Source organism: Micropterus dolomieu, linkage group LG14 (assembly GCF_021292245.1).
Source record: "Micropterus dolomieu isolate WLL.071019.BEF.003 ecotype Adirondacks linkage group LG14, ASM2129224v1, whole genome shotgun sequence".
Lineage (NCBI taxonomy): Eukaryota > Metazoa > Chordata > Actinopteri > Centrarchiformes > Centrarchidae > Micropterus > Micropterus dolomieu.
In genome coordinates, this window is record NC_060163.1 from 7,161,163 (window position 1) to 7,175,376 (window position 14,214).

General features: G+C 42.1%; 1 protein-coding gene and 3 non-coding genes across 4 annotated transcripts; 1 reads left to right on the forward strand and 3 right to left on the reverse strand.

Moving 5' to 3' along the window:
- Window positions 1–367: 367 nt before the first annotated feature.
- sox8a (SRY-box transcription factor 8a) lies at window positions 368–6,681 on the forward strand. Its single transcript, XM_046069245.1, has 3 exons — window positions 368–975; window positions 5,334–5,554; window positions 5,687–6,681. Exons 1-3 carry the CDS (start codon window positions 431–433, stop codon window positions 6,460–6,462), a joined length of 1,542 nt encoding a protein of 513 aa, XP_045925201.1. The 5' UTR covers window positions 368–430; the 3' UTR covers window positions 6,463–6,681.
- A 5,984-nt stretch (window positions 6,682–12,665) lies between these two features.
- Window positions 12,666–12,738, reverse strand: trnar-ccu. The gene has a single exon. It is a non-coding gene; the product is annotated as a tRNA-Arg (tRNA).
- A 652-nt stretch (window positions 12,739–13,390) lies between these two features.
- Window positions 13,391–13,463, reverse strand: trnar-ccu. The gene has a single exon. It is a non-coding gene; the product is annotated as a tRNA-Arg (tRNA).
- Window positions 13,464–14,115: 652 nt separating this feature from the next.
- On the reverse strand, window positions 14,116–14,188 carry trnar-ccu. Its single transcript has one exon. It is a non-coding gene; the product is annotated as a tRNA-Arg (tRNA).
- Window positions 14,189–14,214: the final 26 nt, after the last annotated feature.

Sequence of the window (14,214 nt, forward strand, 5' to 3'; positions counted from 1 at the left end):
GCTAATTTGAACTGAAATGTAGCCTATTGAAGTCGACAATGCCCATATCTCCTAAAATAGCATAATATTGCCATACTCAAGGAAAATATAGGCCTATGCCTACTTCATTTCTGTCACTGAGTACAAATCAAATTCAGCAGATCTCACTTTTATTGCGTAGAATAGACCTACTACACAAACACCATCAAATTTGGTTTTCAATAGCCTACTAAAGGTAATATTGTCTGATTAACAATTCTTTGCCTCATCCTTCTTATTTTTTTGCCAAAGAAGGAGGAACTCTGCTGGTGCAATTTTGCAGTTTAAGCCAATGGGACACGAGGGGTGGAGAACGGAGAGATGCAAATAGTTAAAAGTTAAAAGTGCTAAAAACAAAATAGAGGCTTGTCACACTTTGACTGGCTGTGGAAGGGGTGTGGAAAGAAATGTAATGCAAGAAATTTGGGGATTTTACTTCATTTCGAGGGGAAACATATTATATATATCCCACACAGTCGTGCACTTTTACGCACTTGGAGAGTTCCTCGGGAATCCGGGCGATATAAAAACTTTTTATCCGCCAACAATGACAGAAGAGAACATGTCCTTGACGGACCATCCGCGCAGTCCAGTGGGCAGCGACAGCTCCATGTCCCAGCATCGTTCGGATTCAGAGTCCCCGACCTCTCCAGCAGTGTCCGACGCACAGGACGCAGCTCGCCCGCCCGGGATTACGCACAAACCGGAGAGCAGCGTGGAGAATGATCGCTTCCCCGCCTGCATCCGAGACGCGGTGTCTCACGTGCTGAAAGGTTACGACTGGTCGCTGGTACCGATGCCCTCTCAAGGGGAGAGAGGGCTGAAGAGCAAACCTCACGTGAAACGGCCGATGAACGCGTTCATGGTTTGGGCGCAGGCAGCGCGGAAGAAGCTGGCTGACCAGTATCCTCATCTACACAACGCTGAGCTCAGCAAGACTCTGGGCAAACTGTGGCGGTGGGTATTGGAGAGAGTCTCAACTTTTAAAAATGATGAGCTATTATTGCATGCAACTAAATTGGAAGAAAACCACAGTTTGTTTCCCAGCCAAAGTCCTGCTTCTCCGCACTGAATTTCATTCCAAAATGAGAATTTTATCTTTATAGAAAATGTGACAACTCTTCTACTAAAATGACAGCTGACCAGCAATTAAACAGTACTGCTTAAGTTATTAAGCTTAAATCCAAGTAAATATGTATGCTTATATTTATATTTATATTTATAATAGAAAAATGTATGCAGAATTAGCATGTTAGCAAGTTAAAGAAATATCCTCTTATATAACTTATGTGCTCTATTTTGTTTTGTTTTTTAAACCTGTCCTTCCCAGCAGCCTGGTATAGAGTATGGAGAGCAGGATACCATGTTGTGCCAGACAGATTTTACTTTAACAAGACAGTATTAATATGCTCTTTTGTCTGTTTTATTATTTATTTAAATATGTGTTGGTTGTCACCAGACGGACAGGGGGGCAGAAATTGGGATGGGGGCCACAAACGCTGCACAAACAGACAGCACAGAGAGAGGACACCTGCAAGAGAACGGGGATGGGGGGGTGGGGACAACAGGAAATAGCAGAGGAAAACACCAATTGCAGAAAGCAACAAAACCTGCAAAAGAACGGGGAGGGGGGCTTGGGGCAGAGTAAAAACAAACAAACAAACAAAGAGACAACCAGCCGAACAGCAGCAATAAACAGCTGACATAAGAAAACAACTGAGGGAGAAATGAAAAGGAGAAACAGTCAAGCAAAAATAAATAAACAAGCCATGAGAGCTGGAATAATAACAATTAATTAAGTAACTTAATGAAAATCATAAAGAATAATTGTACCTGTGACAACCAGGGCCAACCTAAGTTTATTTGTGTGTGTGTCTATGTGTCTGTATGTGTATGTGCGTGTGGATGAATGTGTCTAAGTGTGTGTGCATAAGCCTATTACAGAATGTAGTTGTTAGTGAGACTGGGACGCCACCCCCGCACCACACTGACCCCAGCAACAGGCAAGCAAGAACCCCAGTAGCTAGTAGAGGTGGGAGAAAAAATCAACTCCCAACGTGGAAGACCCCGATCTGACCTACAAACGCCAAAAAATTGACCATCCAAATACCAGTCGACAGCGCAATGCCGAAGCAAAATCAACTAGCTCAGCTGCATGCCACCACCAACCTACCCACCCGGCAAGGGCTGAGAACACCAGGCACAAGCCCAGAACAAACCGGTGCACAGCTCCGCCCTGCACACACACTGCACATCCCCGACAACTAACATTATACTTCAGTCTCCAGAGGGGTCAGACAATTGGACGACAGACAAATGAGGGACCACGGATCTGAGGCCAATGAAGCAAACCAGGGACGCAAACTAGTCCCTCCAAGCCAGAGAGCCGTGCCGTACTGCCAGGGAGCGAGAACGCGGGAGAACCAGGGCCGACAGTCGCCTACCCAGCTGGAGGCCACCCCCCCCCGAGTGCAGGCAGAGCCAGTGACCCTAGTGTGTTCTATGGAGAGTTTTAAACTGTATGAGTCGTAGATTGGGATTTTTAGTCATTCTAAAAGTATTTAAACATATCTGCGTCCAGACGTTTTGGTCTGGACTAATGTATAGATCTGTCTCCCACTTTAAGAATGGGAGAGAGCTTGAACCATCTGTTGTCAACAGTAACATGTTTATCTTTGATAATAGTTTTGAGGGCGAGAGTTTAAGAAAGTCTGTTATCATTGGCGGTAGATCTAAGTCCATTGTGTTATCCTTAAATCGTGCCTGAATTATGAATTTAAACTGTTGATTTTCAAGAAATCTATTATTGCTAATTCCATTTTGTGACACTAGATCCTGGAATGGAATAAAGTTACTGCCCTGCATTACATGCTCTAGATGTCTTATCACTTTGTCATACCACAGTGCAGGATGTCAGGATTGTTCCAGATTGGAGTAAGTCTGCATGGGATAGGTGAAGACCCAGATATTTTGAGAAATTCCCACCAAGCTGCCAGGGAAGTGCTTATGTTAATACTTTTAAAGCAGGTATGATGTTTGATGCTAGAACTCATGAATGGCATATTGGAAATTTTAATTTCCTTACAGAATGTTTCTTATATATCCATCCATGAGTGGTCCAGGTGGCTTTGATCCATTTTGAGATATATTGTAGTCTATTGGACAGGAAGTAATGAGAAAAATTTGGCAGACTCGACTTGAGAATCTTTTGCTTTTTAAATTGATTCGTGGGGGGTTATTTTTCCATAAAGATTGTTAGGGTCGGGTGGGTAACAGGTAATTGATTTTAGGTAGGACCATCATTTTTATGGTGGAGACTCTTTCTGTGAGTGATATGGGCAATGATGTCCATCGCACAAGGTCATCCTCTATTGATTTAAGTAGAGATGTGTTGTTTAGTCATGTCACGTCTGACATCCTGGAGGAAATACTGACACCCACATATTTAATATTCCCTGACTTTAGCGGTGTGGTAGATATACACTGGAAATCACACATTACAGGTAAAACTATGAATTTACTCCAGTTAGGAGTAGTGTGAGATGGATGAGAATTTATCTACTGTATAAATGTGATTGTCTCAGAAAGAGAAGTTGTAAGTCTAGGAGGAAAAGTAACACATCATCTGCATAAAGGCTTATCATGTGGTGTACATTTTCTGTTTGAATTCCTTTAATATTTTTATTTTGTCTGTTAGCAGCTGCTAGTGGTTCTATAAAAATAGTGAGTAGTGAGGGAGAGAGTGGGCAACGCTGCCTGGTACCCCTCTGAAGACTAAAGCTTCGAGAAGTATGATCATCTGTCCTGACAGAAGCTGGTCAATTTCTAATGCAGTTTAATTTAATTTAAAATGCAGCAAGTGATGGAGGAAGTATTCAGAACCATTACAAAGTAAAAGTAGCAGTACTGCAATATAGAAATACTCCAAGATAAAATCTTAAACCGAAAATATTGCATATGAGTATTATTTGCAACATGTAGGCCTTCTTATACTCACAATACAGAAAATAGCCCTGGTGTGCTGTACTGTATTATATTGGATTGTTATTACTGTGTAAGTAGCACTTTAATGTTGTGAACTGAGACTAATTCTAACCATCTTTACACTATTGGCTTGTTGGGTGGTTCTATAACCAGTTTATCATATTTTATTAGCTTATATATTTTGTGTGTAGTCCAAGTCTTAATCTGTAAATTATCAGATAGTGAAGTAAAAAGTACAATATCCTTCTGAATTCTAGTGGAGCAGACGTAAAAAGACGCATTACATCTATCTAGTATCTCAAATGTGTACTTAAGTACAGGAGTAAATGTTGGTTACCTTCCACCACAGCGTAATCCAAAACATTATTTTTACAGTGAAAATATGAAATGCATACCTCATGTCATTAGCAACCCAGGACTATATTAACACCCTGTCTAATTTATTCATTTCATTAAATTAAGAACTTAACTCCCTGGTATTCCTCAAACTATTTGTTTTAACAATATTCTGGTGTTAACATGTCTGTTGTCAAAAATGGTTAAAAGTAATGCTTTCTAATGTTTCTAAAAAGTTATATTATACATATAGTATTCGAGGTATGCTGGATGCAAGTGATAGCAGTTAATGTTGTGTTTTCCTGTTTGGCTTTATGGATGTACCACTGGCTCTGAATCGGATAACGGTCAAGAGACCGTCCCAGTAGTGTTCCAAAGACAAGTTACTGATGAGGGAACCTCAACTGCTTTGACCTTGCTGCTATAAGCGTGCAAGTAGTTTCCCTGGCCCAAATTTCCATTTAATTCAGAATATCTCACTAGCCAAGCACTTCTGTGGAAAACCAATGCCTTCAGCTGGTGTGGCCATGGCTGGAGAAAAGGAAAGAGATGCCACGCCTTGCAAAAGCTGGTGGCGGGAGATGCCGCATCCGTTCATCCTTGCAGGATCAACAGCAAAACATGTTGCAATGACTACAAGCAAGCGACTGTGATTACTGTGCTGACTAATTTGGGTTTGGTGGGTGCCAGGCTATGAAAGGTTACAGTAGTCTATTTGTAAGATCTATTTATATATCATTAAATGGGATTATGACATAAAAAATGTGACAGTTGCAAACAGTACAAGTGCACAAAATGTCAGTCAATGAAGTAATAAAAATGGTTGTAATTTGTCACCTCCTGTCTGGTATTTTTAAAGAAGACTAACATTTTTTCCCCAATTCTGAACATATAACAGATGGCAAAATGTGTATCAATATATTGTATATCCAGTGCACCTGCTAGTTTTTAAAAATACATTCACTAATCTAATAACTCATTCCTCTCTTCCTCAGACTTCTCTCTGAAACAGAGAAAAGTCCCTTCATTCAGGAGGCAGAGAGACTGAGGCTGCAGCACAAGAAAGACTACCCAGACTACAAGTACCAGCCTCGGAGACGTAAGAGCTCCAAACCGGGACAGGGGGACTGTAGACCCAGACTGGTCCAGCAGCAGCATCAGCAGGGCTTGTACAAGACAGAACCAGGGGAAGGGCACCATCATCCAGACAGGACAGGTGAGAAGACTGATTCTTTACAGATCTTCAAATTTAATACACTTCAGAGCATGCATTGCAATGTACCTCTTTTACCTATTTTTGGTTCAACATGGAAATATTGATTGGTGTTTCCTTGGTTTTGGTTTCCAGGTCAGTCTCATGGACCTCCAACGCCTCCCACTACCCCTAAAACCGAACTTCACATGGGGAACAAACATGGGGGCCATCTCCCTGCAGACAGCAGCACCGGCTCTGCTCCTCCCGCCAGCCGCCAGAACATTGACTTCAGCAACGTGGACATCTCAGAGCTCAGCACTGATGTCATCAGCGCCATAGACGTATTTGACGTCCACGAGTTTGACCAGTACCTCCCTCCCAACAGCCACGGCTCCACTGTTCTGACGCCACCTGATACCAGCCACGGACATAATAACCCTTCTGGATCCTTCATCCTACCCAGCATCCATTCTCACTCCCACAGCATTTCCACTTGGACACCCAAAAGTGGGACTTCCCCTGGAATGCCACCATCCTCTTCCAGTTGTGACAGGCATGGGCACGCCCAGGACCCCATCCAAAGACCTCAGATTAAAATTGAGCAGCTGAGTCCAGGTCACTACAGCAGCTCCTCCACTCCTGAACTACCACAACAACCTGAGCACACCTCCCTCGGTTCAGGAGTCTGCCCTTTATCCACTTCCTCCTCATCCTCCATCAACCAATCTGACTACACTGACCTTCAAAGCTCCAGTTTCTACAGCGCCTACTCTGGGTACCCTGCCGGTCTGTATCAGTACCCGTACTTTCACTCCTCTCGCAGACCTTATGCCACACCGCTTATCAACAGCTTGGCCTTGGCACCACCTCCGCACAGTCCTCCCTCTGGCTGGGAGCAGCCTATCTACACAACACTCACCAGGCCTTGAAGAGTCAAAAGTGTGACCCTAATGACTACTCACACTCAGACAGTGGCCTACTTCAGTGACTTATAAGACAATGTTTGGATATTTGATGACTTCAGAGTTAAGGTTTTGACCAGTATGGATTTCTGAAGGACACTGCTGATGTTGGCCAAAGCTTCAATGGCGTATGTTCTGCAGCAGTATATTACATTTGTTCATTTTCATGAAAAATAAAATCTTAAGATTTACAAATATTCAGTGTATGGCCTTTTTTTCTGAGTAAAAATGACCTGTATTGGATGCTAAAATGTTCCATTAAAACTCCACACTAATGAAATGATGGTATGTGAGTAGCACCTATTAAACATAACACAACATGTAAACATATACAAACAGGGAGTCTGAGATTTATTGGGCTGTTTTTCCACAATCTGGCTGATCAAAATGGTTTCTTTACCTTCACCTTCACCTGGATGGGGTGCAAAGTCGAGTCTGTTGCATTTTGATTAAAACTGAAGGTCTTTCTTTTATAGGGCAGAATTATGAGATGGTTCAGTATTATTCTTTAAGGATTTTTAGCCAGCATGAAATGGTGTGTTTTGAACCATAGCGACAGAGAGATTGTGTCTCTGTCTTCTCCTATGCAGGGTATCAGTAAAGACTCTGCATAACAAGCTCTAACAATGACATTATAAGACCTTCTAAACTTGAGGGGACAAAAATGTTACCCATCAGCCTGATAAAAAAGACTGTTAAAGCAGTAGTTTGACATTTTGGGGAATTCATTCATTCGCTTTTTTGCCGAGGGTTAGACAGGAAACTTGATAGCTGCTAAATGCTGCACTTGCTAGTTGCTAACTGTGTCTGTCTGCTGTTTAGGTCAGGCAGGTCGTGTTGGTTTTTAGAGCTTTTTCACTGAAAACAGCTGCCTGCTCTGGCCGAGTCTTAACATAACCCCCTGTAAAACCAAAACTTGCTTTACATTATGTACGGATTAAACAAACTAGATATAATGTGTTCATCAGTTAGCTGTAGAGGTGCTGTCAAGCAGGTTAATTTATCTTTGGACAAGCCAGATTAGCTGTTTCCCCTGTTTCCTGTCCTTATGCTAGCTAATGAAGCTTCATATTTAGATTTAAGAGTGGTGTCAATCTTCTTTTCTGACTCTGGGCATGAATACAAATAAGTGTATTACCCAAAATGTTTAACTACTAATGAGATATTTACTAAATGTGAGTCCTCACAAAATGAAACTTTATCATCTTGCAAATATTATATGACTTACAGGACGTTAAAACAAAGGTAAGGCACTTAGCTGACAAAATAGATTACAATCTGATATCACAGGGCTATTTTCTCCCTTGGATGGACCTCTTGTTCTTACTGCGGACCTGTTCCTCTCTGCTCCATTTCCAGTTTCTTTCTAGCCCAACAGCTGCTCCTGCTGGGTTTCCTGCGAGGAGATTAGATCATTTCACAGTCCCAGCTCTGGACGGAGTGTCGGCTGCAGGGCCGGATCGACAGGACAGCTGGATTAGGTTTTCTGGGCTTTGTAAATATCTACAAGACATGCTCCATTGACTTATGACACAGAAAATAAGGCTTTGACTTATTGACATGAATAGAGTTTGACTTTAATGTGTTTTTAAAATGATCTAAAGGTCCCACACTCAAAGCATGGTGTATTCTCATGTAATCCCAAGAATGAAATGTAAAAATAACCTAAAACTACTATGTGCTGAAGCAACAGCTTTGCCATTAATAAATGTTTGCTACACATTTCAGGACCTTACTGACCATATTATCTTCAGGACAAACACGGTGGCTGCTGAGCAGAGGTCCCACCCGCTTTTAAACACTTCCTGTGTGGGTACAACCTGCCCGCTGCAGCTCAGAGGCTCACTGTCTGAGCACTTCACCATGACAACCTAGTTGCCAACGACAACAAGACTGCCAGACAGAAGCAACATTGATTTACCCATAATTCCATAAGGCCCTGGAGCCAGCATTTGTAGGTGGAAGTTTGTGTAAGAGTGGCGAGATCATCAGGTGACATTTACACCACCAGACCAGTTCACACTTTGTCCTGCTGTAAGTGTGCAACTCTACACATGGTGATTTTTACAGTAGACTGATGAGCGCCATCTACTGTATTATAAAATGAGTGAACAGTATAAGGCCTTTACGAATAGGAAAATACGGGTATGCTGCACCTTGTGCAATGACGTACTCCATACAGATCGGCGACAGATTAAAGGAAAAATCAACAGATCAGATCAAAAGTGTCTTTGTATGGTGTTGGGCCACCATGTGCCTGCAGAACAGCTTCTGTGTTTCTTGACATGGATTCATTAGGTCTCTGGAACACTTGACGGTGGATGAAAAACATTCCTCCAAAACATATTCCCTCATTCAGAGTTTTGATGATGGTGACGGAGAGCGCTGTCTTAACACGTTACTCCAAAATCTCCGGAAGGTGTTCAATTTGGTTGAGATCTAGTGACTTTGAGGGTATATGATTACACCTACACAACACCCATGCTGACTGTGTCTCAATTCAATTTCTTTAATCTGTAAACAAACAGAAATGTAGAAATTATTGGTTGTGGTTTGAGAACAGGGTAACCTTTACCCCATGCTCGCAGTCTTTATGCAAAGCTAAGCTAATCAGGACATCCTTGTAAAAGGGATTAAAAATCTCAGTGGATTTCTTTCCTGGTAAAATAAAGGTAAAATAAAATAAAAAATAAGCTAATCACCTCCTGACACAAACTCTGCACTTACAAAATCTTACAAATTGTGGGGAGTACAACTGCAGAAGTGAAGTTGTATAAAGCCATTGGTGGCACCAGAGGTAACTGCATGAAATCTGAGAAATGTCCCCAAGTGATGTCACTTGAGTCAGTGTAGGTTGAGGCTGAAGACTACAAGTTTGAAAATGAAAAACATCTGGTGATGAGAAGTTGGGAAGAATTTAGCTTACCAGACCTCTGTAGCTTGCTCGTCATCTGTGCTTGAGGCTTTAAGCTCGGGGGTAAAGTACAATAGCCATTAGTAGCATAACACACCCGGATCTCTGAACAAAATATTGATGGTTGAGATGCATTGTGGGTAGTGTAAGTGTTTTTTAAAGTGAAGTAGACTGTGGGGAATAAACGATATCTCTGGTTCCGCTGCAGAAATTATTATCACCTTTTTTAAATTGTTCATCGAGTGTCCAACAATGTTATAAGAGTGCGATGCAAAATCAGCAGATCACTCTGCAAAAAAATGAGAGTGGTATCTACTTCTTGTATAACCTTTGGCAAAAAAGCCAAGTGTTTCCCAAAAATGCCAAACTATTCCTTTCATTTTTCACCTGTCTGCATTTACTACTGTCCAATGACAAAAATCTCAAAGGTGATTCTGGTGATTTTAATCTCTTCATTATGGTTCAAGGAGTTCATCTGGGATGACAAAATTTTACCTTCCTCTCATGAGCATTTCATCATATGAATATTCCACCTTACAGATCTCATTTTTAATGTAACAGGAGAGCCCCATCTGCTGGATAAATGCACAGGACTGCACATTCATGATAGCACTGCTTTTAAAGTGCACATGCTCAAAAAGAGAAGAATGTACGCAGTTGCTTTGAAGGATAATTCTGGTCTATTTCAACTTGGGTATTTTCTAGTTCACCAAATGAATTGCTGGGATCTGGGTATGACATCACCAAAACAAAGTCTGCCGAGGCAAGAAACACAGTGCTAACCTGGGGGCTTTGGTTAAAATGAAGTTTGTGTTTTGTGAATTATTTGGTTTATTAAACGGCTATGTGACACTGGTCCACAATATATACTTTACAAACTTTAAAACATTATAAAAAAAATAATAACATTATTCTTGCAAATAAGAAAGATGGGCAAAAGTATGAAAACAAGACCACAGTTGTAAACAGGAATAATCCTTTAATCAACCTACCTTGAGTTGAATAGTCTCATATTTGTACAGTATGTAGTTGAAAAAGACACATATATACCGTAATGTCTTAAACACCGTGGATAAATGAAACACTGCCACTTGATTTCAGGTTAATCTGTATTAATGTTAAGATTTTATTAATGAAACAAACTATCACTGTGATTTCGGGATCAACACAACAATCTGTCTTTAAATCAAGCTGCATAACGTAAATAAAACAGCTGTAGAAGTGTAAGTGTAAATTACAATCCTCTCACATTACAATCCTTTAAAGCAGCAATAACTGTCTACGATGGTTCAGTATGTTCAACAGTACAAATAAACAGGAGAACAGCTGTCAGTTTGAGGTTTTAAAGGAACCCTGTCTGGATGCAGATGAGACACCTCCAGCTACGTTAACAGCGACGGTGATCACTGAGAGTTTGTGTGTTTTTATGCATATTTGTTGTTAACAGCACTTTGTAGGTTCAGGTTTTACAGGGTTTCAGTGCCAGAGGTTTAACCTCACAGCGTCCTCAATGAAAACATCACAAATCCACACACACAGTAAGCCACTGTTGTCAAAACTGTACATTCAATAAATTAACAATGCATTGTCTTTGTTAAGCAACCAGTGAAATGACTCTAGATTACATAATTACATTAGATTACAGGTAGAATGAACCATTCACAAGACAAAATCTGAGAGAGGGGAGATTGTTGCAGGGAAAGGGTCCACATGGCTGAGGAAAGGAAGGATGATAATGTATAGCACAAAGTTGGTAGGCGCAATAGTGATGACATCATCTACCGTTTGGCCTCTGATTACCAAAATTTTGCCCATGATAGGCCTTTAGTCCCATTAGAGTTCACGTTTTCTACACAAAGACAGACTTGAGTCCCTTTGTCTCTTTCTCTTCTTCTCCTCTTCAGCATCTTTTGGGATTTCTGATCTGAATGAGACTGGACCGGTCCAGCTGAGTTAAGGCTTCCTGCAGTCTTCAAGGCTTGTGTTTAAAATGGGCTTCCACTGCAAACACACAAAAAGGTTAAGTTATACAGAATAATAGACAAATAGACGGTAAAGTACGGTTAAAGTACGGTTTAAACTAATATGTGTTGTTTCAGCAGCAAAACTAATGCTTTGGTATTAAAGCTGCAGAGAACCAATATTTCTGTTAAGAGTCAAAGCCCTCTTATAGTATAATACACTGTTTCCCACTCTGAATTTGACATAATTTGCTGTTGATTACAGGACAAACATTACATTATCTCAACTAATAACCTTGTATAGGACATAACAAAAACAGTCGCTATTCAAGATGCTTTACAAAAGATGAATTTAAAGAGGTTAAGACTTGGACTCGAGACGTACTTAAGTCGCACAAATAGTGACTTCAGACTCAACTTGAGACTCATCCTCAAAAGATTTAAGACTTGACTTGGACTCTAGCTCAAAGATTTGAGACTTGACTTGGATTCTAGCTCAGACACTTGAGAATTCACTTGGACTCTAGTGCATCTCTGCAAGTGCCCCTTCCTTTGTTTTATTTTCATGGTAACGGTTTTCCATGCTCACAAAAAAAGTGTTGTTCAACTTTGTGTGGGTCGCATCATATGATTAAATATCATTTTAAGTGTGGAACCTTTACCTCTGGCATTTTACACCTCAGTCCTTCTCGATAACCACACCGTTTCATACCCGGTCTTCTGCATTTCCCTGTCCCTTTCTGCCATCCTCTAGCTCTCCACCAGATGCCGCTGGACTTTCCCTCCTTTCCCTGTCACCTGACTGCCACACCCAACTGCACATTGTGGACAAGTTCAATCTCAAAATAACTGCTGTTAACGGAGGATGGTTTCAATCCAGCAACCTTTGGGTTATGGGCCCAGCATGCTTCCGCTGTGCCACTCTGATCTCACGCGCCCCAATTGGGACTCGGACCCACAATCCCTGGCTTAGGAGGCCAGTGCCTGAATATCATAAACACTGAATAACATAACAGTGGCCCCTCATCCTACTTGAGCAGGAACAGAGAGAAAACATGCCCCGAAAATGCAGGAAATGTTTTTAGACAGCAGAGACTGCAGCTAAAAATCTGAAAAGTTATCATTTTGATTGCGCTGTTGACCCAGTCAAAGTGACGGAAGATGCGGCTTTACACATGTCACAGAAAGCAGTGGAAGAGACCAAAGAGCTGCGAGTAAAAGGCTACTAGCAGAGGATGGTTTCGGTCCATCGACCTCTGGGTTATGGGCCCAGCATGCACCACTCTGCTCTCACACACCCCAGATGGAACTCGAACCCACAATCCCTGGCTTAGGAGGCCAGTGCCTTATCCATTAGGCCACTGGGGCTTCACATCCTGTCAGGTCACCAGTTAGGTGGACATACAGCAAGTTTCACTTCAGAGTACGGAGAAACTACGGGAAGTACAATGTGTGCATTTGAATAACATAACAGTGGCCCCTCATCCTACTTGAACAGGAACAGAAAGAAAACATGCCTCGGACCTCCCCCTTCTTCCCTGTCACCTGATTGCCACACCCAACTGCACACCTGGGGTAAGTTCAATTTCAAAATGTTTTGCACTGGTTTGCTAAGGTTTTCAGGGTGTGGACAAGCAGATAAGGACAGTAGCTTTTTAAACAATGATCTAATATCCTTGTTTATTGCACATTTATGTTCTTTGCGACCGTTAGGCACTAGACATTAGTGGGCTACATTTCAGTCCACGATCGAGTCAAGGGGTAAGGCTTGCGGAAGGAAAGGAGAAAATGCAGCAAATGTTTTTAGACAGCAGAGACTGCAGCTGAAAATCTGAAAAGTTATCATTTTGATTGCGCTGTTGACCCAGTCAAAGTGACGGAAGATGCGGCTTTACACATGTCACTGGGTCAGAAAACAGTGGAAGAGACCAAAGAGCCAGTAAAAGGCTGTTAGCAGAGGATGGTTTCGGTCCATCGACCTCTGGGTTATGGGCCCAGCATGCACCACTCTGCTCTCACACACCCCAGATGGGACTCGAACCCACAATCCCTGGCTTAGGAGGCCAGTGCCTTATCCATTAGGCCACTGGGGCTTCACATCCTGTCAGGTCACCAGTTAGGTGGACATACAGCAAGTTTCACTTCAGAGTACGGAGAAACTACGGGAAGTACAATGTGTGCATTTGAATAACATAACAGTGGCCCCTCATCCTACTTGAACAGGAACAGAAAGAAAACATGCCTCGGACCTCCCCCTTCTTCCCTGTCACCTGATTGCCACACCCAACTGCACACCTGGGGTAAGTTCAATTTCAAAATGTTTTGCACTGGTTTGCTAAGGTTTTCAGGGTGTGGACAAGCAGATAAGGACAGTAGCTTTTTAAACAATGATCTAATATCCTTGTTTATTGCACATTTATGTTCTTTGCGACCGTTAGGCACTAGACATTAGTGGGCTACATTTCAGTCCACGATCGAGTCAAGGGGTAAGGCTTGCGGAAGGAAAGGAGAAAATGCAGCAAATGTTTTTAGACAGCAGAGACTGCAGCTGAAAATCTGAAAAGTTATCATTTTGATTGCGCTGTTGACCCAGTCAAAGTGACGGAAGATGCGGCTTTACACATGTCACTGGGTCAGAAAACAGTGGAAGAGACCAAAGAGCCAGTAAAAGGCTGTTAGCAGAGGATGGTTTCGGTCCATCGACCTCTGGGTTATGGGCCCAGCATGCACCACTCTGCTCTCACACACCCCAGATGGGACTCGAACCCACAATCCCTGGCTTAGGAGGCCAGTGCCTTATCCATTAGGCCACTGGGGCTTCACATCCTGTCAGGTCACCAGTTA